Here is a 22,517-nt window from a genome sequence, read left to right as displayed (position 1 = left end):
TCAGCATCGCTACGCATTTGTGCTTGTTTTGGTACGATTAGGGGTATGTATAGTGCATTTTCGGGGGCGTAGGCTGCTGCATTGCCTGTGGCGACTATCATCGCTTCCTTGGCGCCGGCGAGCCGCTACGTGCTTCCTCTGTTCAGCTGCAGCTCTCGCCGCTTCTTTTGCTTCTCCCGTAGGAGCCGCTCTGCCATCACCTGGTCGTCCTCGCGCAATACGACGTTGCTGTTGACATACTTGCTAAGTATCATCGAGCTCTGGTTGAAGAATGAATACGAGCTGAAGGAGTTCATGCCTGCCCTGACGTATCGGCAGTCCTGTGCGCCCTGCGCACCGCCCTTGTCATCGTCATCGAAGTACCCAGCGGTCGCCTCCGTGCTCTTCTGCTGCGGCGACGCTTCGGGCTCGTCAGTTTCCTTTTTGGCCTGCCGTGCAGCCTGCGTTGCCCTTTCTGGGGTCAACTTGAGCATTAGGGAGTGTTTCGATATAAGCTTGAGCATGAGCCGGATGTAGAACGCCTGGCGCTGCTTATCCCGTGGCAGCTTGACTGTGATCGTGCATACGCCATCGCCCTCGCCGCTGTCCCTGTGGAGGTCCGCCGGGGTGCGAACCCGCGGGTTCAGCGTGACCGATACCGAGTAGACGAAGAACTCGTTCCTGGAGACAAACTTTTCGAGGTTCATGGCCGTATGCTGGGCAGTTTTGCTGACATCCTCCGCATTCTGGCGGCCGGCTTGAGCTGCGGTGCATGACACATAGTCAGCTTATGCCTACCTGAAGCCTTCTCACGGTCATAGAAGTCACATAGCGACTTGATATAGTTGTTTATGTTCAGCACTTTGTGCATGATGCGGTCCTTGATGGCGGCGATTCCATCCTCGCTTTCGGCGTCTCCAACGTACTCCTGGCCGATCTTGACCAAGCCTACTAGCAGCGTGAATTTGCCGCAGGCGATTTTCCCCGGCGAATCGTCCATGATGCCAGCGGCGCGCGCTCGGGCGGTGCCGAGCAGACGTTGAGATGTGTAAACTGTTTCAGGCGTCTTCTAGCGTTTTAGACGCTTCTCTACACGCCGGTAACCCTATGGAAGCCGTATGACGGCGGCAAAGCGTCATTCGGCGCTGCTAGATGGTGGCATATGGGGGTATAGGTTTTGCACATTTGTCTGCAATGGACAAAGAGAAGCTTTCCGACGACATTAAAGTGGTTATGAGATTGCTTTTTGGCTATTCACGTCGGTCTACTGGGAGCTCACTTCGATATCATAAGCTTGACGAATTCTTCATAGTTGATTTTGCCGTCGCCGTCTACGTCGGCTTCGCGGAGCATCTCCTCGACTTCCTCGTTGGTGAGTTTCTCACCGAGGTTGGTCATAACATGCCTGAGTTCTTGCGCACTGATGAACCCTGCGTGTATGTAAAGGGGTGTTTGTGAATGTCGAATGTAACTGGCAACCACCGCGTAGCGTCTTAGCAGTTCTATAGGGACTGTGTGGACATACCGTTACCATCTCTGTCGAACACCTTGAACGCCTGTACGAGCTCCTCTTCAGTGTCGCCTTCCTTCATCTTCCTGGCCATGAGGATGAGGAATTCAGGGAAGTCAATGGCTCCCGAGCCGCTGCTGTCTATGTCGTTGATCATGTCCGCCAGCTCCGCCTCGGTAGGGTTCTGTCCGAGCGAACGCATGACGGTGCCCAGTTCCTTGGTCGTGATGCCTGCGTAGGTTGGTCGTCCCAGACGTGCAACTCACTTCCGTCACCGTCCCTGTCGAACAGGGAGAAGGCCTCCTTGAATTCGGCAATTTGCTCCTCACTCAACTGATCCGCCATAGTAGAATCCTTGTTGTCGCCAATCTAACTTGCGTCCCGTATGTATTAACGAAGACCAGTGTGTAGTTGTACACACTGTCCTGTGTGGAGTGGACTGGGTAAGCCTGAGGCGGTTACGAAGCGAATAAAATCGCAGCGAGCGTCTTAATTCACCGGCTGGTTATTGAGTGACGCCTGTTTGCCGGGCCGCTGATGTTCTACGATGACCTCTGCGCGTCCCATATTATCGTGCAAGTGGTGGGCTGGTAGAGTTCCCAGACCGGTGAATTCGCTATAGTTAAGGCTTCGGTTTAAGCAACCCCAAACTTGTTTGCAGCATCACAATACCTTATTGACGTCACAATTTGGGCTGACGGTTTCCGGCACGGTAACGCCTGCCTACTGACACACATTGCCGTTCTGCCTCTCTCGCCGACAGTCGTATTGAAACGGTGGGAGATCTCATGTTAGGTGCAACGCGGGGTTTTTGTGTAGTTGGTCGCATCAGGGCCTTGCATCCTCAGCTGGCGACGTTTCGCTACCTACGAAGTCGGTAACCGATGGCTATGCGTTGTCATGTTTTGCGGCATATCCCGCTGCCAAAGCGGGCGTGCATATGTGCAATTTGACGTATGAGAGAGTATACACGTATTATAACTTGGTGTCGGCTCCACCTTGCCGCCTTCGTACCCATGGTCTTTGGCTGTCGCTTTTGCGTCTTTTATTTGGAGTGTCGGCTCAATTGTTTACATCGACACAGCTCACTGCGCGATGCGGCTTTCGATGGCCGGTCAACACACCTCGGCACTTGAGTGGTGAACGGTATTGGCTCACGAGAAGCCATCCACTAACACACTATGGCAGCGCGTTGGATCCTATGGCAGATCCAAGTCAAATGGCACTGCGTATAGAAATGTACGCTTAAAAAATCGTGTTGTGTCGTGGTGCCGCATCCATCATCCTTTCACGGGGCGCGCGTCGCGCACCGTCACGTTGGCATGAGTGCTGATGTGCTGGGACTATGCGTATGGTACATTGCCGCCAAGCACGCGTATGACAGCCCTTGTAAAACCGCGGCTGGCATATCGCTATTTGTGTAGCGCGGCTTTGCCTGCTAGGCGTCGTTGACACCCTGCGCGTTTTTTTGCGAGTTGTGTCACCGCCGATCGCATCAAAATGAAGGTCATCGAGTTCCAGATCCCCCTCCCTCTGACGCTCGAGGTACGTTTAGGCCTCGCTGTGTTTGGCGTTCATGTTTGCTCAGATGTACGAGCGCTGCTGCGTGTACTTGGTGACTAAGGCCAGTATGAAGGAGGTGGAGAGCGGCGGCGGCTTCGAGATATCGAGGAACGAGCTATGCGAGCAAGATGGTGTGCTCGGTCGTCTGATGGAGAAGCGGTTTTACTTCGGCAAGTACGTTCATGCGTCCATAGGCACATTTGGTTCAGGAGTCTGCCGTCGTGGTTGCAGTCGCTCCTGGGTAGGGAACTGACGATTGTGAGTGAGCATTCGTACGTTTTTTTATCGTCTACTTCCACGGTTGTGCAGGTGGTCAGTGTTCCCGTATACCATGACCAGCTACTCCAACAAGAAGCTGACGTTTGAATTTTGCTTTGAGTCGATAACGAATGAAGGCCTCGAACCGCAGGAGAATGCACTGAATCTCAACGACAAGGACCTGTCCCGCCGCAAGGTGATTGTGTTGGATATCACCGAGTTTAAGAAGTGCAAGCTGTACGACTCGCAGTTTGACGTGACTGTGAAAGAATCGCAACACACAGACGCGCTGCCAATGAAACCCGGCTGGTGGAAGCAGCCGGGTAGCGTGGGTGTAATTGCGCACAAGGTTCTGAAAGTGGATATTCCGTACTTTGGCTTCTTATCCTCGCGCGTGGAGAACTACCTGGTGAACTACCTACAGGACAAGTTGATGTTGTACGTATGTACCGCCATGTGCTCCATCGACGAATGGTACAACGCCGACATCAAATATTTGCGGATGAAGGAGCAGGAATGCTACGACGTGTTAAACCAGAATTTCCGGGAGCAGTACGGTCACATTTTCCGAGATAGCCAGGAGTTGCCGGCGCAAGATACGCCAAAGGCTTCAAGCTCGTCTAGCTTTGAAGAGAAGCAGCGTGAAGCAAAATCTCCGTCTATGGTAGAAACTGCAGTGAAGCCTCAAGAGGTTGAGAAAAGTTCCCCAGAGGCTCCTGCTCGTGCCGCTGCTGCTCGTACTCCTGCCGCTGCTGTGCCTGATCGTGTTCCGGTTCAGGTTCCTGCTGCTGCTCATGTTCATGTTCCAGCTCCAGTTCCAGCTCGTGTTCCAGTTTCTGCTACTGCTACCTCGCCTGCTCGTGTTCATGTTCCTGCTGCTTCTCCTGCTCGTGCTACAGTTTCTGCTACTGCTACATCACCGGCTCGTGTTCATGTTCCAGCTCCCGTGCCGGCAAAATCCGCTGGCGTTGTGCGCCAACAAGTGCCCGTACCATCAAGCAAAGCAAATGATGCTGCGGTTCCACAGGAATCCACTGATCCCAGGGGTTACCGCAGCGTTCTTTCCGCCGCATTCAGCGACATCCGCAGAGACACTCAGGACGGCGCTGTAGGTGGCGCCTACGTCTCCCGAGCTGTTCGAGTAGTGACAGCTAAATCATTCCGGAGCGTCACCGGCGAGGAAGAGTTCTGGGATTGCATGGAGGAGCTGGAGGACGCGAATTCCACGATGGCAAGTGTGCCTAGCAGGCGTCCGTCGTTGTCAACGGTTTACACATCCAGCAGCGCCGTCCGTGCAGTTTCTGCCTTGAAACATGAGGACGAATATGTATCGTCTTCCACTGGGCCTGCCTCCAGCGGTAGCAGGAAGTCTGGGTCCATGGAGGAGCATGGCTATCGTCATGTACACGAGGATCGTGCATCGCAGTTCCGCATCGAGGCTGAGGACGTCCTACCGATTCCCGATGATCATTCGGCAATCATTGAATACAAAGTACCGGGCTCTTCGATCGATAATGAAGAATCGGAGCCGATGGACTCAGAAAGGGGCGATCACTCCAGTTCGTCGCTCGGCGACGTGGATGAGACGGTCGCGCCTCTGGCCGCAGCTGCAGAGCGCTACACCCCATCGATGTTCACGGGTTATCTCTACAAGTTGGGTGGCACCTTCTTCTACCAGTGGAACATCAGATACATCATGATTTGCGACGGCAATATGCACTACTACGACAGCCGGGATGACACCCGCCCCAAGGCAACCATCAGTTTAATGGACGCGCGCATCAACTGGGTCGGCCACTACATGGGCCGCCCGAACGTATTCTCCGTGACGACCCGGGCCAAGCGGACGTACTATTGGAGCGCCGAGGAAGAAAGCACCGTGAAGCGTTGGATTCTGCTGCTCCAGGTGCTCTCCGAGTCGTCTCCGGAGGCCCTCATGGACGACTTGGCCACGGAGTACCTGTACCGTGTGGAGAAGGCGGAGTCCGTGGGTGGATGCTCGCCACCTTCGGCGGGCAGTTACATGGACACCGCGTGATTGCGAGTCTGCCCCACCGGGCAACGTAGCATTTTTAGCCGCGTGATAACAAGTTATCGCTAATGTTAATCTTGTGGCAACTGGTGCCGCATTTTATATGCTGGAGATGTTATACGTAAAAGGCATCATCTCCACCCCGTCGCAGTCCGGTGGGGTGGGCGCATTCAAGCAGCAGTGTTTGTGGCCCCATTGGCGCTCACTTGCCATCAGCAGCGTATGGTTTGCACCTGCTGCATTGGATGCAATCGGCCTGCCATCTAAACACGCCAACTGAAGGGATGGCTGGACATAGTGACCAATACCCCGTTCATGGATTTGTACATTCGTCGCATATTAAGATACAACTCCGTCAGTTCAGCCTCGCTCCGTTGGCAGAGTGCTACAAGCAGCCGGTTACGGCACAGTTAGAGCGTCCTTATCTCGTAGTCCAGTTCCATGACGGATACTGAGGTTCCCGCCTTCTCGTCGAATCCTACCCACGCACCGGAGGCGTCGAACTCTACGTCGTTTATGACCGCGCCGCTCTCGCAGACGACCTGGTATCCGCCTCGTGGGTACCACTTGGTGATGTCGATTCCCCTGCAGTCGAAGGCGCCAATGCAGGTGAACGTGTTTGATTCAGTGATTGCGTTTTTCGTGACATCCTTGATGGTCTTGATGGCGATGGTGCCCCTGCGGTTGGATTCTTTGAAAAAGATGCACCCGTGCACGACGTTTCGCGTGTTCCCGGTTTCAACGAGCTCCTCATCGCTGATGGTGACGAAGTCGCGTGTCTCGTCGCTGGTAGAGTCCTTGAGCGAGAATGTCCATAAGTGCCTTTCCGGAATCCTGAGCTCCGCGACATTTTCGAGCTGCGCTCGTGCAAATATGCCAAACACCACCATGGTAATTATAGGTATAATTCGTGCAGTGGTTAAATGTTTCGACGACGGTGTGTGCCGCTGCCGCTCCTTCAATGCCTCTTGTTGTTATTAGGGAGCTCGATGTATTTCTTGAGCTCCTGTGTCGCAATGTGTCGCTTAGTTTCGCTTGTTTTTGTGATGCATTCAGTTATGTAAATGACCGTGGCAGGTTGCGACGGACTCTCCGAGTCACGGAACGTCGCCACACCATTTTGCCGAAGCAGCCGTCGAGCTTTCCTTCGTTGCGCGAAGGATTCCGTAGATGTGTGTCAACGTACCTCAGCGGTGTCGACGTAGGTAACTGAGTCTCTGACGGCATCCGGGAGGAGAACCATCATGACGTACAGCATTCCGCGGGTGGCCCACCCGGCACGGTGGACGTACACCACCCCGAGGTTTCCCAGGCGCACGTCGCCCAGCACCTGGAAGAGCTGACTTGCGACTGAGCACACGCTGCCCGCCGCGATGAGCGAGCTGTCTGCGGCGGCATTAATCTACCCGGCAAGGTGCCTACCCATGTTGAGTAGCAGCATGGCAAACTTGTTCTGCAAGATCGGCTGCATGATTCGTAGCACGTAGGCGACAGCATGCGTGTTGCTGATGCTGCTGGGCATTCTGGCCGCGTCTATTGCGATGACCGGGCGTTGCGCAACGTCGCGGCCGAGCAGCAACGCAAACTTGCTGGTGTCCATTTCCCTGTAGACTGGCGTCCGCATCAGAGAGAGCGAGAGCCTGCAGTAATAGTCGAAGTCGTAGTCCTTGGCCGACAGCTGCCTGTCGCTGCCAACTCTGCAATTGCCGCTGAAGTTGGCCAGCGGGGCATTGATGTGCATTGTTTTGGCCGCGGTGCCGTCACTCTCCACGCTGTCACCTCGTAATCCCGCTGATATGCGTATATTTCGTTCCTCCTTGACGATTTCGCCGAACTCGTTTCCTGCGTCCGAAATCTCCGCGCTCAATTTCTCTTCTGTCTGGTCCCTGGGGAAGAAGCGCTGCATGAGGCGGTAGGCTTCTTCATCCACTCCGAAGAAGAAAACCCGTGCGATATTGGTTGCCACCTTCGGCACCTCGAGCCAACGCCTGACCGCTCGCAGGACCGCAGTTGCGAACTCTCTGTCTGGGTACGTCACCTCCCTGCCCATGGCCAGTGGGAATGCCACCGAGTCCACCCCTGCTGCGATGGCGGCCTTGAGCGTCTCGCGTACGCACATGTTTAGAATGTTCGCGGAGGCGTCCGGATACTTGGCGGAGTAGCGCGGTGATACGGCGTAAACCACGTGCTCGCTGCCGATGTTATAGCTGCGCCGCAGCATGACATCACCGCAGCGCAGCCGGCCAAGTTCCTCGTACGGGATGTCGTTACCATACTCTGGGCGCCATTACTTTTCCCCATTACGACCTACGTGTTTGTATGCGCCGCGCCGTTCTTGATGCATGCGGCATAAACTCGTCGACGAAGACGGCGGTGGCGCCCACCTCGAGCTGCAGGATGTCACAGTTACCGATGAATATCTTTTCGTTCAGCTCCTCGTTGACACGGAACTTGGGCTGAGCATCGCCTGCGTGCATCATGCGCGTTATGCGGTTGCAACCTACAGGTCGGAACTTCGGCTATCACCCATTTACGGAAGTCCTTCCACGCATCCATGTGACACTGAGGCACCTTATCGATATACCTAGGTGGCTCTGGTGTTGTAAGGGGGGGCAAATCTGGGTCTATCATGTGTTCGATTTCTCCCAGTACCCAGCAGACAGTATCCGCCAGGTCTGCGACTGCGTGTTCCGTCATTTTTGGGTGATGTGTTGGCAGTCGTGCATTCTGTCACCCTCTGCCGCCACACCTGGCGACTTTTCCGCGGTTTGGCGCGGATGTGTAGGCGGTTTGACCAGAACGAAGTGAGCCGGCGTCACGCGCCGTGTCGGTGTGCTTGCTGCCTTAAAGGGGACTGCGCGTCCACCACACGGGCCCAGTTTTGATTAACGGCGCAGTTTAGTGAACCGAGCATTATATAAGTCCAGGAATCCGCCACTCGGGAGGCTCGCCCGGGCGCTGCCTGCATGGTGCCACGGTGGAGGCTGGCGCAGGTCATATGGCTCGTGATTGCGCTGGCGTTTTCGCTACGGCACGACCTCTTGGCTGCAGCGCTAAGCGCGTATCCGCTTTCTAGAGCTGGGTTAGTACCACTCGCCGCTTAATTATCGTCTACAGGGTATGCGCGTTCGTATCGAGGCGCCCCGCGGCTCCGCGCTGTCTGCAGCAGCTGGATGCCAGCCGTAAGAAGAAGAACAGGAGCCAGGGGCGCACTGGTAAAGGTGGTTCGGACGGCAGATCGGATGACGATGAAGTGGAGGAATTTTTCGTGAGCGAAGCTGACCTGGAGGCCGTGTTCGCCGGTTTGCGTTCCAAGCTGAAGGAGAGCGAGCAGTTTCTGAGCAACAAAATAAGCCGCCTCGCCTTGCACCGTGCAACTCCGTCGCTGATTGAGTCGCTGACGGTGGAGCTGCCGGGCGATTCGAAAGAAAAGCAACTGCAGTACGTCGCGCAGATAATGTCGAAGGGCCCGTATGAGTTGCACGTGGTGCCGCTGTCGGCAGTCCACCTGGACGCCATTTTCGTCAGTCTCAGCACGAAGCTAGTGGACTACAAGGTGTCTATGATGGCCGACCGCGTGTCAGTGGTCGTCCCTTCGATGACGGAGGCGATGGTGCGACAAGCGCGTTCCGTCGTGAAGGAGACGTTGAACGAGGTGAAGACCCAGATCCGCCTCACGAGGCAGGCCGTTATAAAGAAGCTGAAGCACCTGCACCAGGCCATGAGCGACGACATGTTCTTCCGTCAGCAGAAGGAGGTGGATGCCGTTGTCAAGCAATCCGAGAAGCGCGTCGACGAGGTCGCCAACGAAGCTCTGCGGGGGCTCGCCTGAGTCGCGGCACCACTCTAATCGCAGTGTACGTGCACATGTAGTTTGTGATGATGACTACGTAATAAGTTTAACGCGTTCCACGGCAGTGGCGAGCATGACCCATTTGTTTTTGGGCAGAATTTTCACGTCGTCGACTTCTACGTCCACCAAAGATCCCTCGGTCAATTCGTGGTGCTCCTCACTTGCCTCGTCGACGGAGCGGACGGTGACGCCGAATATGCCGTAGACCAGGAGCGACGCCCTGTGCGCAGAGACTCTGGCCACCTTGCCTGCATGGTATTAGGTGCCGTATAGTCCTCATTTACCGATCACGCTTCTGCTGAACGGGTAGAAGACGACCATTTTAAGCGTGACGCTCAGCGAGAGTACGCCGAAGCAGTCCCCGTCTGTGACGTAGCCACATTCGTCCTGCTGGCGAATCTTGCCGCAGGTGAGCCATATGCCGCCCAGTTCTTCATTGTACCTGTGTCGTGCCTGTTAAACTCGATGCGGCGTTTACTAACTGCATAAGGAAGTTCGAGAGGTATGTGTAGACGCCCTTCAAAGCGTTCCCGAGAAAGGACGGATGTATTTGCACCACCCCCCTGCGTGTTTGTATGCGAGGCATCACGCGATGAACGTATGTAACAACTGCCAATCGAGGCTGCCACCTGAGCAGTCACGTTGCGACCACCATAAAATTGAGGAGATGGCGCCAGTATTTTCCAGCATCCTCTGGCGTCCGTGCTGTGCCGGCGCCTTGTTGGTTTGGCGGCCCTCTCAGCGCCCACTGGTGGCATGTACAATGGCAACGTACTTCGCTTTGACCATGGACATGCCTGGCACGTGGCTGGTCACGTTTCTGAGCTCCTCGCTGTTCTCGCATTCTTGCATAGCCTCGGCGAACGCTTGTAACATGGACGTTAATCGCATCTTAAGTGGCTTATTGTCGATTTGTTGCGCGATTCCTGCACGCATGATAGCGGCTACCCGTGTCTACGTACCCTGTGAACACTTTTCGGCCGCTAGCCGGGCTTTGCCGAAGGTCACGGGTCGCGCGGTGACAACTGACCACGGTAGCTGTGCCATTCATCCTGTAGGATGGAATCCCGCATCAGTGCTTGTGTGTATTATTGGTGCTGGCATTCTGGCGTGGCGCCGCGCCATTTGCGCGCCCTATCTGGGCGAACTTTGTCAGGCAGCCGGCACGGCGTCCGGTGTTGAGAGTAGCTTTTCCCACCTGCGGTAAGCACGAGCGGCCGGTCATGGTGCCCCGTGGTATCGCCACGGTGTCAGCCGGGCTGGTAACCGTCGCTGCGCTCGCACCTCTCCTGGCGTTGGCAACGGTCCACACCGCGTCCCAGCCTTCGCCGTCGGCCGTGGAAGACCCGGAGTCCGCTATCTTCCGTGAAGATGTATGCCACTCGGACTCACACGCACCCCGCTCAATGTGTGTTGAGGGGCAACGTTGCAACCGAGGCTACAACTGCCTTTTTGGGTATTGCGGTAGGTGTAGACCGGAACACATCATGCCCTGCAGGTTGTGCCGGCCTACACGGATCCTCACGTTCGCTAACAGACGCCCTGGGACTCAACAACAGCATGCAGTTAACGGATACGCCGAGCGCCTTTGATATGTTATTTGAAGTGGGTTGTTTCGCAGTGGCGATGACGATGTCCAGAGCGGTGCCGGCCTTACCGGTACGTGGCGTGGTGAGGAACAGGCGTCACCAGCATATGCCGACGGGTACCACGCGATTGTATCGTCTAAGGTGAGTTATAAAGGATCGCCTATCGCCTAATTGCTCACACAGGACCCCGACCAGTTACCCAGTTTTGAGGGCGGCGGCGGCAGATCCGATCATGGAGAAGCAAGCAGGGAAGGCAACCACGTCCAGATCACCAAGGTAGATATTGCCGGGTGTGATACAACTTCTTGCAGCTCACGTTGCGGCAGCGGAGGGGCCGGGCGCTAAGGCTGATCGACAACGCCACTGAATCGTATGTTGTGGATGGGCATCGGCAACCGCTGGATTCCTCTCACCGCGAAGCGTTGCTACTGCCCGCCATCCAGGGCTCCAGGCTGCTGTCGAAAGGCGACTTTGTCGATTCTATGTGTTCATCCCGGGGCACGGAATCGGAATGCGTAACCATCTACACACCTCTAGCCGCCAGCCGAGCGCGAGGCCATGCGCTGCACATATAGACTGAAAAACATAGTCCGGCGATTAAGCCGATGCCATAATAACAACTGTAGCGCTACCGAACGTCCTGGTGTGGCCCAGTGGCGGCCCAGGGGGCGCGGCGTCGTTTCCGAGGTTGCGGCTGTATCTGCGCCTTGATTCGCAATTGGCATTTATTTCAACCCATCTTTCATCTTCCACCTCCCACCATATTCGTCAATATGGTCAAGGTGCGCAAGAATCGCATCGCCAAGCGATCGGCGGCGCAGCCGTTTCCGGCCTTCCGCGCCTCGACGGCTATCACGAATCCGCATCGCACTGGCGTCAAGGGCAAGAAGGAAGGTAGGTTTCCGTGCTGCGGCGATGACGTTTCGCAGGTCAGTATCGGGACAAGGCTACAATAAAGCGCCTGAACATGTACCGCGACAAGCCCAACCTGGAGAAGATGCGCGTTCAGGCTACCGAGCCTGCTCGTATCTGCCCCGATCGCCGATGGTTCGGCAACACCCGCGTACTGACCCAGGAGCAGATGACGAACCTGCGTAGCGAGCTGGAGGAGGCCGCATCGCATCCCCGAACGTTGGTGTTTGGCAGCTTCGCCGTTTGACTCGCTCTCAGGCACATCTTGAAGCGCAGCAAGCTCCCCCTATCGCTGTTGAAGAACGTTGAGATGGCGGACGACAACGCTAAAATCTTATCGCTAGAGCCGTACGAGCAGACTTTCGGGGCGAAGGCCGTGCGCAAGCGCCCGAAGTTGGCGGCGTCGACCGTGGAGGAGCTCGCTGAGCTCGCGTCCAGCTCGTCGTACGACGTGTCCAAGGACGCCTACCTGCAGCGCGAAAACGTGGCCGAGTCCTCGGAGGAAGCTCCGAACGTCGTCTTCAAGAAGGGCACCTCCAAGCGCATCTGGGGTGAACTGTACAAGGTGATCGACTGCTCCGACGTCATCGTCCAGGTGATAGACGCTCGGAATCCCATGGGCACGAGGTGTGTCGCTTTCCATGCTGCTACATTTGGCTGTAGGTGCCACCGCCTGGAGAAGTACATCCGCGAAAACAAGCAGAGCAAGGCGCTGATTCTGCTGTTGAACAAATGCGACCTCGTCCCGACGTGGGTCACGGCGGCGTGGCTGAAGCATCTAAACCGCACTGTGCCCACGGTGGCATTTCACGCGTCCGTCACCAACCCCTTCGGCAAGAACACCCTCGTCCAGCTGCTAAAGTGGGTTCATCGTTCACGTCGCCGCGTCTACACTTCCTCCCCCAACCGCGCTTAACTGTTTCTCAGGCAGTACTCGCAGCTGATGAAGGATCGCAAGCACTTCAGCGTGGGCTTCATCGGTTACCCCAATGTGGGCAAGAGCTCCGTGATCAACACGCTCAAGGGTGAAAAGAACTGCAAAGCAGCGCCAATACCAGGTATGTCGGGGCCACATACGGCCACTTTACGAATGCGCGCATCGTACAATATACGCTTCCGTATGCTCGCCGTCGCCATCACGTCATGCAATAAGCTACTGGTGTACAAAGGGTGCTGCATGTCAGGTTGATGCGTTATTGTGCGCCCTTCACTCACTCGCACCTCATTAACGTACAGGGGAGACCCGCGTGTGGCAATACGTCTCTTTGACCAAGCGCATCCACCTGATAGATTGCCCTGGCGTCACCCCGATCGAGGACAGTGACGAGGCGGATCGGCTGCTGAAGGGCGTCGTTCGTGTGGAGCGCATCAACGACCCGGAAAACTACATCGACCGCGTCCTCGAAATCATCAGCAGGTAAGGCATTGCTACGTTGATGCTCCTGGCTGTGTTCGGCGCCGTTCGGGTGCCCCAATGGGACCGCCGCGGTATCGATCGGTTGATCGACCGCCCTGTGCAGCCGAGGGCGCCTGACTGTGCTACAGGTTTCGTATGTACTCGTGTGCTACGTGTTTACGATATCTTTCATGCCTCATCAGGGACGTGCTTGTTCAGCGGTACGGCGTCAGTGCCGACTTCACCAACGATAATTTCCTGGATCTGGTGGCGGAGAAATTCGGCAAGTTCCGCAAGGGCAGGGTCCCCGACGTCTCCACTGCGGCCAGGATCGTCCTGTACGACTTCCAACGTGGCCGCCTGCCATTCTACAGTGAGCCTCCGCCAGCCGACCAGAGCGTGGACCAGGCCGCTGAAATCAAGGACCACATCGCCGAGCTGGGCCGCCTGCAGCTGGGCACAGATTTAACGGAGCCAGTTGGCGCGGAAGACGTGGAATCCGGTGCTGCGTGCGTGGAATCCTGCCCCGAGGCCGAGGAGAGCGAGGCGGCCCCGGCGAAGAAACACCACGTGCGCGAGTCCTCTGTCCCATCGCAGATCGCCGGCATAGATTACAACAGTTTCCTTTGTTAGCTGCACGGAACATGTATAATGAACGTTGCGCTTAGCCCAAGTGGCGTTCTCCGTCTGGCGCTTCTGTTACGTTGCGCGTTTCTCCTAGGTGCGTGTGCGTGTAAAACGCGGCCGTAAACGCGCTGCAGGCGCTTTCGCGTTTAAGTTGCGGGCTGTTTGCGGCATCCCGGAAGACGCGCGTCTTTTTCGTCGCAGCGTTCGTGCGTTCGCGCTGCCGGGGACTGTGGAACGAATCTCGGGAATCCTTGCGACGAAGTTCGAGAAGAAGGCGGAGGAGATAGACCCGGAGTGCGACTTCTTAAAAGTACGTGAGGGTGTGTGACAATCATTTGTTGGCAGGAGTTTGGTGCTGATAACCTGGACGAGGTGGAGGTGCTGCTTGCCGTTGAGGAGGAGTTCGACCTGACGATTCCTGACTATGATTTCAGCGAGCTACGCACGCTGAAGGCGCTTGCTGACTACATCGACCGGCGGAAGGCGCGTAAGAGTTAGAGTTCGACGGGCTTTCGTTGTGGCGTACAAACGCGCTGTGCGATTTGAGTTTAGCGTTTGTCTGGATCCCAGTTGAGTTTGTTTTTGGTTTGCAAGGATCGGTTTTGCAACCCTTTTTGCGACCCTTGGCCCTGGTCTTCCCTCGTTGTGAGTTCAGGCGTGTTATTCGGCCAGGAGCCATTGGACCACTATCCTCGTAGGCGTCGTCTGCTACTGTGGCCCACGAGACCGATCCTTATCATTTGGCTGCTCGTTGCACCACGTTCCGAGCGCTATCTTACCGTGTTGAGCCCGACTGTCACATGCAAGGGGCTCGAAGTTAGAAGGATCTGTTGCGCAGGCCTTTGAAAATTTCGCTCGGGCACGCAACAGCCCAGCAGTTTTCCCATTTTGTCTGCAACGTTGATTCGCTCTAATCGGTCGACCACTTTGCCGCCCTTGCCGCCCCGAAAACCCCCACAGGTTGCAATGGGTGTCAAGGTCGTGCAGAGTGGCGGTGACGATGTGGCGGCTATCGTGGTGGACCCGGGTTTCGACACCCTCCGTATCGGCAACTGCCAGGAAGACTACCCGCGTGAATACATTCCCAGCGCGTTGAGTCGGGGCACGTGGAATAATGAGTACCTGGGATGGGTGCCTCTGAACCGGGTGCGCGCACCCACGTTTGTGGAGGTCCGACGGCTGCTACAATACAACCGCGACGAAAACCTGGAAGTGGACCCGTTTGTGTTCGAGAAGCTCATCCGTTTGGGAGTGGAGGGTTACCGGCGTGACAGCTGCCCAGGTACGTTTTTGGTTTTTGCACCCTTCTGATGGCGCTGCAGGGTCAGGCTTAGCGGCTATGCAGAGTACGTGTTTTGTGAGCTATTCGCATCTGTTGCAGTGTTTGAGAATGAGGAGTTCGTGTCTACCAAGGTGGGAGGCCTGAACCTGGACGTGACGAAGCACCCGATGTTGGTGACGGAGCCGACCGCGGAGTGCAAGCAGTTCCGCGACTGCACCCTGGAGATCCTCTTCGAGCAGCTGGACGTACCCGCTGCGTACCTGGCCAAGCGGGCGAACCTATCGGCGTTTTCTGTCGGCAGGCAGTCGGCCTTGGTGCTCGACATCGGTGCGGGCGGCTGCATCGCCTCGCCTGTCCACGAGGGCATATCGCTGCAATCCACCATCCAAACGTCGCTTGTGGGCGGGAACGCGTTGGACATCCATCTGTGCAATCTGCTACACAACCGCGGTCACGAATTTTTCCGGCCCGGAGGGAGCGTGGCGCAGGAGCACCGCCGCCAGTGGATTGCGCGGGAGATCCGCGAATCGTATTGTTCCGTGAAATCACCAAAGATCCCGCACACCTACCGTCTACCCGACGGTGACGTGGTGCAGATTGACGACAAGGTTGCCGAGGTACCGAAGTTGCTGTTCTCTCCCGAGTCGACGTCCGTGGCGGAGTTCAACAACTTCAAGGGGCTCTACGAGATGATCACGGACTGCGTCTTCGAGACCGATGTGGACATTCGCCGTGAGTTGCTGTCGTCCATAGTCGTGGTTGGGGGCGTCAGTATGACGTCGGGTCTGATGGACCATTTGAATGCGCAGCTGTCGCAGGGTACCATCGGCCGCGGAAGCAAGTTCAAGTTGGTGCACCCATCGTCGTACGGCGAGGCTCGCTACTCCACGTGGCTCGGGGGTTCAATTTTGGCGTCCCTGGGCCGCTTCCAGCAGCTTTGGATTTCGAAGAAGGAGTACCGCGATCACGGCACGACGATAGCGTACCGTCGGTGCCACTGAGATGCGCCCGAGAGGCCGCAAAAAGACGCTATGGGTGCTCGGCGTGGTCACATTCAGCGAGTGGTTGGCACTGTTCGACAGTACGCTGTGCAGCCGCCGCCTTTAGCGTCGTCGATATAAGGAGTTTCCCTGGAGCGGGTGGGCGGCTAATCCGGCCGCCTTCTGCCGTCACACTTTAGCAGCGTATCGTTCACAATTTTTATATAACAAATATTCAAACAATTGATATTGTCCGTCGCTCGTTTTTGCGGCGTAGCACCGGTGGCTGAACTTCCGCGGCACATTTTAGGATTCCTCGATATTTCGTGACGCCATGAAGAAGGATAATCCGGAACCGTCTGACAATACCATCTCCGAGCCAGAAGATGCCGAGGGTGCGGCTGAAGCGATAAGCGTGGAGGAGCTGATGGGCTCCATCATGAAGGGAGTGTCGAAAGGTTAGTTTAGCCACGCCGTAGGCAAGAGCAGCACATCTAGGCGATACCTTACGCCAGAGATGGCATTGTGAACCGGATTCATTGATGTTCAGCCTTCTCCACTACCATCGCGAACAAGACACGAGGCGTAGGTGTGACCTGTCTGCCCATATAAACGCTGCAGCCTGTGAAGAGCTCTGAGCCCGAGCCTCCCAAGCAGCCAAAGGTGAGTACCATGCGCTGTTACGACTGTGAATATGCGCTGAGTCCCTTATTAGTTCGTCAAATTTATGCAGCGACCAACCAGGGTCTCCATCCGGAAGCAACCAGATGAGTTCCCGGAGGCCGACGAGCAACGCTACAAAAAAATCGCCAACAATGGAGGTGGGCAGCATTCATGCAATTTAGCCTAATTTGCTTAACAGTGGTGCGTCTATTCGAGCTCATTAATCAGTCATGAGTATCTTCCTGAGTTGTGTAAAGAGGCGGCTGTCCTGGTTGTGGACCGTTCGTACAGCAGCTAAGGTTGCGTGCCTCCAGCTGGAGTTGTTACATGACATATCGCATCGCCTATACCTAAACCCTTGCGTAAGGCGCGTGAGAATGATAGGCTTTCCATGTGACGCCAGCACCAGGACCTGGTCGAAGATCGTGCAATAGGCTTCAACTAAAAACACCGCTTGGTTACTGGCGCATTCGGATAATAATCGCACAGTTGAGGAGTTTGGCATATCTATATACCGCTGCCGGTTTCCCGGGACGTTGCTCCCTACCCTTTCCGCTCTCAATTTTCAAAGGGCAGGCTTGATTGTTTTCCAAACGCAAGCCAAATTGCGTAACATTTGGAAGAAGTCTGCTTTAATTGCTAAATCGGTTATGTCTTCATTTTAGCGGCATCTATGCCGGCGACTGTGCGCTATCGTGTTCACCTTCATTTTCTTCCGTTGCCGGGTCCTCAGTTGTTTCAGCCGTATTTGGCTCGTCGTTTGTTTCTGTTGCCGCTGGGCAAGTCGTTTCGACTTCCCCTTTCTCCTCGGGTAGTGACGAGACTTCCTTCACTTCAACACTCACCACGTTGTTTGTCAACATTTCGCTGGACGCACTGATCGCCGTTTGGTCGTTGGGTTCGTCCACCGATGGTTCGCTCAGTACGGGGCTGGGTACGTATGGTTTGAGCAGCTTCTTCAAATTTGGCTTGGAAGCAGCAGATTCCACCCAGGCGTGCAGAGTGTCCGTAGGAAGTCTCTCGGCTATCTTGATTACGAGACCTGAGCAGAGCTTCTTTAGCGCGGCGTTGCGCCCACCCAGGCATGGTTCAAAGTGTTCGGCAACATCCTCCAGATCGAGTGTCACGAGCATATCCGTGTCGAAATTGTCGAAGAATGTTTGCATGGCAATGGTAGCTGCTGCGCAAATCTTTGGGCTGCGGTCGCGGGCATGGTCCATCAGCATCCATGCAATGGCGATACTCTCGCTACTGCGGCAACGCTGGCAGATCGAAACGATGTTGTGTATGGCTGGCTTGCGATATACAATCTTCTCCGAGGTGCTGCACTTGAAGAGATGAGGCAAGAGCCTGAGTGCTACCGCCACGAACAGGGTGGAGTCGTGTTCGGTCGCCTCTATGATGCAGCCGACAAAAAACAAGGCGTTTTTAGCTACTGAAGAACGCAGATTCCGCACATGTTTGTTCGTGTAGTCCAAGATCAAATAAAGATCTTCTCCATCTTTCAGCAGTTCGCGGTCGGAGTACACGGCCGCCTGCAGGTTCGTGAAGGCGATGAAGTCATGGTACCACTCGAAGGTCTCGTTTGACTCGTGGTTGCCTCGTATGAAGGAAATGCAGTCCTGGAACACACTGGCTGCCCATGCTTTCGGGTCAGCGCTTCCTTCTGAAGACGTGTCTCTATTTTCCGTGTTTCCTCCATCACTGCCGCAAAGGGTCCCGTACGGCAGGGTGAAAGGGGCAAAGTCCTCGCGCGTGAAGTACTTTGACTCGAACAGTTGGTCTTTGGAACAATGTTCTGAATCCAGTGCATCTGCCGGTTCACCCGATGCGGTGTCGTATGAGGTAATGCGCTCGACCTCCATATTCAATTTATGGAGCAACTCTCACTCGGACCACGATGCTCAAAATTTTGCTACAGCACCCATAAAGCTGAGATGGCCGTGTGTTGTTGCCTGTTGATTGAACGAAGCGAGCTATTCAGCGCTGTCTCGGTAGATGGGAGCGATGCGGCAGATCTATGACGCGGGTGCTAAATTGTGTAACGTGAAAAATCAGACCTTTTCTCCGTAATTTCGACCTATTGTCACCTTATACTACTACGTGATACCGTTTGCCAGAACTTTGGCGGCGAAGAGAAAGATCTGGTGGGCGTGATTACCACGTGACTGTTACAGCGAACCAGCGCACTTCCCTAAAGGGACAACTCAACGCGATTGCGCCCGCATCGTCTGCCATATGTGCCACGTTAATCGACATCGTACCGACGTATCGTTGCGCGAGGTACGAGACCGTGTCTCGGTGGTGGCATTCGCGGAGTACACGATACCCTTCGAATGCCTCAGCGCGCGAATGTCACGGAAACCGAAAGGCCATGGATGCATGATTTACGCCGCGTGTTCGTACTCGTCCACGGCATGGATGCCCCGTAATAGGAACAGCTGTGTGGAATCCTCTGCACGGTAACCGGCGGACAGGCTCTACAATACTGCAGCCTAATACGGCGATCACACATACGCCATCACGATCTAGAACCAAACTATACGCGCGCTGCGGGCGCTCCCACGGCTCCAGCTGTGTTATTGCCGGAGTGTAGTAGAGCCGGCCGGGGAAACGAACACCGCGCAAGGAAGAACCCGGCGTAGCAAATGCTTGCACATTCGCACGTAGTTGTGTGTATTACGTTTTTACACAGTTCTGAATGTGTCTTCCGCCACACATCCGCAGTTCGCTGCTGTCTGGGAATAGGCGTACAAACAACTGGCGAGCCGACGCACCAGCAATTTACCCAGACCTACGGCGTTTACACACACGACAAATACTCGCACAATGTTTGCTTGTTGCGGTTACCGCGCACTCGAAGGGTAGTTTAGACATAATCCACGCCACGCCTACACCCCCTACAAACAGCGCGCTCGGCAGTGCGGCCAGTTCGAGTACACTGCAATATGCTACTGGAACTGGTAACAGTTGGCACGGCTGTTGCACATCGTAGGTGTCTACGGTAGGGGTGTACTCTGCTAAGGCATCTGCAGCCATCCCGACCTCCGCTTACACATTTCAGGGTTACGCTCTGCGTGGCAACCCTGTACCTTTGGGAAGCTAGCGCATTTGCACAATGTCAGGGGGCATGCTGGGAGGCCTCCTGGGCCACGGCATCGACCTTGGTCGTCTGGTCAAGACGGACGGAACCGACCTTTTCTCGGGATACGCCAACGCGGCGCGTGACCGTCTGCCTAAACTCGCCGACTCCGTTGCGGACGCCTTCGGCCGTGTGTTGGACATTTTCGACCGTCCCGTCAACCTGCGCAAGCCCGAGTTCGACACGGCCGCGCCGAAGCCCTCCCAACAGGCCGACCTCGCCGATGCGCATCGCGACTACGACGTGGAGATCAAGGAGGTGTCCAAACCCCGGATAAACGAGACTCTGCACGTGGACTACCTGGCTGACGTAACTAGAGCACAGTTCAAGGCGACGCAGGGCGCCAAGGCATGCAGCGACGGCGACGATGCCGCGCCCCGTGCCGACAGGAAGCGCCCGGTCGCCTCCGCTTCACCGTGTGACGCCGAGGCACGCCTCTGCTCGTCGTGCTACCTGTCTCTGGCGACGGTGCGCTGCGACTCGTGCGTGATGCATTTGTGTGCCGTCTGCGCCGTGGAGCGCCACGCCGAGGGGCTCCAGCGGAGCCACAAGCTGGTCACTGCTACTTCCGGCAAAGAGGCGCGCCTCAACGCGTCCGACGCGCTATCGGGCCAGCTGTCGTACGGCCATTTGGCTGCGGGCGCTTCTGGCAGTCTCGCGGGCAACTTTTCTAAGGACCTGAGCATCAACATTCGCCCGGGCGAATCCGCGTACCCGACCTACGACTCGTGCGCCGTTCATCGCGGCCTGCCGCTGAGGCTCGCGTGCGTGCAGTGCCACCTGCTGCCGCTATGCGAAACATGCGCGAGTGAGGCCCACTCCGACGGCGCCCACAGGGTCGTCGAGATCGAGGCTGCCGTTGCCGAGGTGAAGGAGCTTTTGGGCGAGTGCCTCAGCGCGGTGGTCCGTCGGCACAACGACCTGTCGGTCGTGCTGCCGGAATTGCAGCAGCTATCGGACGCGTCCAGTGCGGGGCTGAAGAATACGACGCGGTCCATTCGCAGCGGCGTGGAGCGCACGCTGGACGCGCTGAAGCTGAAGCGGTCGCTCGGCTCGCAGGACATCCGTAACATGCAGCAGGTGGGCTCGTCCGCGCTCAATCGCATGATGCACGCCAGCGGGGTCCTCAACCGGTACCTCCGCGGCTGTGTGTCGCAGCTGGAGGCCATCAACCGCGTGCAAAACCCAGGCATGGCACTCAACATGTACGTGGAGCTCCGCTCCAACTTCGAGAAGCTGCTGTTCACCGACGAGGAGATCCCCGACCTCGTGCTGGAAGTGCCGCACTGGCAGCTCCACTGCGGCAACCTGCCCACCCTGCTGTCGGACTACGAGGCCAGGATAAACACTAACATCGCCCAGATCGCCTCGCTGACTTTCACGCTACGCAAACAGGTGCGTGAGACGGTGAAGAAAATCGAGGCAGCGTCGACCGGCACCGCCAGCGCCACGTCTCAGCCGCAACAGCCGGCGCGTCCTCCGCGCCGCCATGCCGAACGTCGCACCCGCACCCCAGGCTTCACGACCCTGCCGGACGGCAGCCCGAACACGCTCGACATAGTGACACACGCCGAGCTGAAGGCGTTGTTCCTTCGTCGTGACTCGCAACGGTGCTCTTGGCGTCAGCGCGCCGTGTACCTCTGTGGGCGCAGGTTGTTCGTGTTGGAGAGCGACCTGTTCGCTGACGACGTGCCGGTGGAGTCTAGCATCGACCTCGCTGCGGTCACGATCCGCAGCTTCGCGGACGCCGCCGCCATGGACATCACCAAGCTGCAGCGCATGGGGCACCCCAACGGCTTCGAGATCACGGAGCGGAAGGGGCGCTCGCTGCGGTACTGGCTTTTCACGTGCGAGTCGGAGAAGACTGTGCAGTTGTGGTTCACTCGTATCATGCAGCTGTCCAACTACTTCAAGGCCGAGCTGCAGTCTGAAGCTTCGAGCAACACCGACGTGGAGAGTGTCGACCCGGCGTCGGAGGACGTGGCGCCCGTTTCCGCCACCCTGCAGAACCTGCACTTTGCGAACTTCAACGCTCCGACCAGCGGCGCAGCTGCTGACCCCAAGGGCGAGCACGAGACGTGCGAAAAGGCGCACGACCCCGACTACTTCTACGACGATAGCAACTTCAAGCTGGTCGCGGAGTCGCTCCGGAAGATCAAGAACGAATCCAGGTCATTGTATGACAAGTGCTTCAAGGAGGAGCGCGAGGCCAAGGCGGCGACGTGGAAGGTACAGCCCGTGAGCAACCATGCCGCCTCCCTCCCGCACAGCTTGTCGGCGAGCGTGGCGGACGGGCTCTCCGTCGACAGCGGCTCGTCCAGGAGCTCGCTGATAGCGGCAGATGGCTCGTCTTCAGGACGCTACGCGATGCCCGAGTTGCCGACGCGGCGCCAGGTGAGCCGTGCTGCTCAGACCAACGTCTTTTCGGGCCGGGACGTGCAACTGCACGAGGCGGTGCCGGCGTTCAGGCGCTCCCCGGAGGTCAAATCGCCCCGCAGCATACACAAGTTCTTTCAGGATCTCGCGCGGCGCCTGCGCCGCGAGGAAGGCTGCGACATCCTCGACCGCCATTGAGCCTCTGGAGGGCCACCGGCAGGCGCCGCTCCCACGGCACCCGCGCGGGGCGCTCCACACCTCGAACACGCGTTAATCAGAATTATTACTACATGATAGCAGCCAGCAGGTGGCTCGCCTACCGCGGAAGGTTCCTTCCGCTGGGACGGGCTGCCTT

The 22,517-nt window shown here is 56.7% G+C and overlaps 13 protein-coding genes across 13 annotated transcripts; 7 read left to right on the top strand and 6 right to left on the bottom strand.

Moving 5' to 3' along the window:
• Positions 1-125: 125 nt before the first annotated feature.
• On the bottom strand, positions 126-979 carry BBBOND_0401930 (hypothetical protein, conserved; the record flags this gene model as incomplete). Its single annotated transcript, XM_012914433.1, has 2 exons — positions 126-742; positions 778-979. 2 exons carry the CDS (start codon positions 977-979, stop codon positions 126-128), a joined length of 819 nt encoding a protein of 272 aa, XP_012769887.1.
• A 275-nt stretch (positions 980-1,254) lies between these two features.
• Positions 1,255-1,834, bottom strand: BBBOND_0401920 (calmodulin, putative; the record flags this gene model as incomplete). Its single annotated transcript, XM_012914432.1, has 3 exons — positions 1,255-1,409; positions 1,505-1,720; positions 1,756-1,834. 3 exons carry the CDS (start codon positions 1,832-1,834, stop codon positions 1,255-1,257), a joined length of 450 nt encoding a protein of 149 aa, XP_012769886.1.
• A 1,155-nt stretch (positions 1,835-2,989) lies between these two features.
• BBBOND_0401910 (-Phosphatidylinositol transfer protein 1) lies at positions 2,990-5,348 on the top strand (the record flags this gene model as incomplete). Its single annotated transcript, XM_012914431.1, is given in 6 exon segments — positions 2,990-3,034; positions 3,078-3,226; positions 3,262-3,324; positions 3,362-4,001; positions 4,021-4,356; positions 4,410-5,348. The coding sequence occupies 6 exon segments, from the start codon at positions 2,990-2,992 to the stop codon at positions 5,346-5,348; spliced, it is 2,172 nt and encodes a 723-aa protein (XP_012769885.1).
• Positions 5,349-5,752: 404 nt separating this feature from the next.
• On the bottom strand, positions 5,753-6,232 carry BBBOND_0401900 (-UPF0587 protein; the record flags this gene model as incomplete). The annotated part of the gene is made up of 1 exon (XM_012914430.1): positions 5,753-6,232. The coding sequence occupies one exon, from the start codon at positions 6,230-6,232 to the stop codon at positions 5,753-5,755; it is 480 nt and encodes a 159-aa protein (XP_012769884.1).
• Positions 6,233-6,300: 68 nt separating this feature from the next.
• On the bottom strand, positions 6,301-8,039 carry BBBOND_0401890 (-Ganglioside-induced differentiation-associated protein 2; the record flags this gene model as incomplete). Its single annotated transcript, XM_012914429.1, has 5 exons — positions 6,301-6,432; positions 6,529-6,728; positions 6,765-7,619; positions 7,654-7,809; positions 7,847-8,039. 5 exons carry the CDS (start codon positions 8,037-8,039, stop codon positions 6,301-6,303), a joined length of 1,536 nt encoding a protein of 511 aa, XP_012769883.1.
• A 269-nt stretch (positions 8,040-8,308) lies between these two features.
• BBBOND_0401880 (-Ribosome-recycling factor) lies at positions 8,309-9,174 on the top strand (the record flags this gene model as incomplete). The annotated part of the gene is made up of 2 exons (XM_012914428.1): positions 8,309-8,424; positions 8,460-9,174. 2 exons carry the CDS (start codon positions 8,309-8,311, stop codon positions 9,172-9,174), a joined length of 831 nt encoding a protein of 276 aa, XP_012769882.1.
• Positions 9,175-9,228: 54 nt separating this feature from the next.
• Positions 9,229-10,242, bottom strand: BBBOND_0401860 (hypothetical protein, conserved; the record flags this gene model as incomplete). The annotated part of the gene is made up of 5 exons (XM_012914427.1): positions 9,229-9,443; positions 9,480-9,637; positions 9,678-9,758; positions 9,971-10,121; positions 10,158-10,242. 5 exons carry the CDS (start codon positions 10,240-10,242, stop codon positions 9,229-9,231), a joined length of 690 nt encoding a protein of 229 aa, XP_012769881.1.
• Positions 10,243-10,418: 176 nt separating this feature from the next.
• Positions 10,419-11,359, top strand: BBBOND_0401850 (hypothetical protein; the record flags this gene model as incomplete). Its single annotated transcript, XM_012914426.1, has 4 exons — positions 10,419-10,603; positions 10,817-10,925; positions 10,968-11,060; positions 11,096-11,359. 4 exons carry the CDS (start codon positions 10,419-10,421, stop codon positions 11,357-11,359), a joined length of 651 nt encoding a protein of 216 aa, XP_012769880.1.
• Positions 11,360-11,557: 198 nt separating this feature from the next.
• BBBOND_0401840 (nucleolar GTP-binding protein 2, putative) lies at positions 11,558-14,217 on the top strand (the record flags this gene model as incomplete). The annotated part of the gene is made up of 9 exons (XM_012914425.1): positions 11,558-11,678; positions 11,714-11,915; positions 11,955-12,323; positions 12,360-12,557; positions 12,624-12,754; positions 12,933-13,113; positions 13,296-13,720; positions 13,854-14,029; positions 14,065-14,217. 9 exons carry the CDS (start codon positions 11,558-11,560, stop codon positions 14,215-14,217), a joined length of 1,956 nt encoding a protein of 651 aa, XP_012769879.1.
• A 468-nt stretch (positions 14,218-14,685) lies between these two features.
• Positions 14,686-16,002, top strand: BBBOND_0401830 (actin, putative; the record flags this gene model as incomplete). The annotated part of the gene is made up of 2 exons (XM_012914424.1): positions 14,686-15,001; positions 15,101-16,002. 2 exons carry the CDS (start codon positions 14,686-14,688, stop codon positions 16,000-16,002), a joined length of 1,218 nt encoding a protein of 405 aa, XP_012769878.1.
• Positions 16,003-16,315: 313 nt separating this feature from the next.
• Positions 16,316-16,831, top strand: BBBOND_0401820 (hypothetical protein, conserved; the record flags this gene model as incomplete). The annotated part of the gene is made up of 4 exons (XM_012914423.1): positions 16,316-16,439; positions 16,532-16,566; positions 16,603-16,644; positions 16,715-16,831. 4 exons carry the CDS (start codon positions 16,316-16,318, stop codon positions 16,829-16,831), a joined length of 318 nt encoding a protein of 105 aa, XP_012769877.1.
• Positions 16,832-17,315: 484 nt separating this feature from the next.
• BBBOND_0401810 (hypothetical protein, conserved) lies at positions 17,316-18,509 on the bottom strand (the record flags this gene model as incomplete). The annotated part of the gene is made up of 1 exon (XM_012914422.1): positions 17,316-18,509. The coding sequence occupies one exon, from the start codon at positions 18,507-18,509 to the stop codon at positions 17,316-17,318; it is 1,194 nt and encodes a 397-aa protein (XP_012769876.1).
• A 1,253-nt stretch (positions 18,510-19,762) lies between these two features.
• Positions 19,763-22,360, top strand: BBBOND_0401800 (hypothetical protein, conserved; the record flags this gene model as incomplete). The annotated part of the gene is made up of 1 exon (XM_012914421.1): positions 19,763-22,360. The coding sequence occupies one exon, from the start codon at positions 19,763-19,765 to the stop codon at positions 22,358-22,360; it is 2,598 nt and encodes an 865-aa protein (XP_012769875.1).
• Between the last annotated feature and the right edge of the window lie 157 nt (positions 22,361-22,517).

The sequence above is a fragment of the Babesia bigemina genome (assembly GCF_000981445.1).
Source record: "Babesia bigemina genome assembly Bbig001, chromosome : IV".
NCBI lineage: Eukaryota > Apicomplexa > Aconoidasida > Piroplasmida > Babesiidae > Babesia > Babesia bigemina.
The sequence above is the reverse complement of the archived record's forward strand: the minus strand, read 5'-3'. Positions and strand labels throughout refer to the sequence as shown.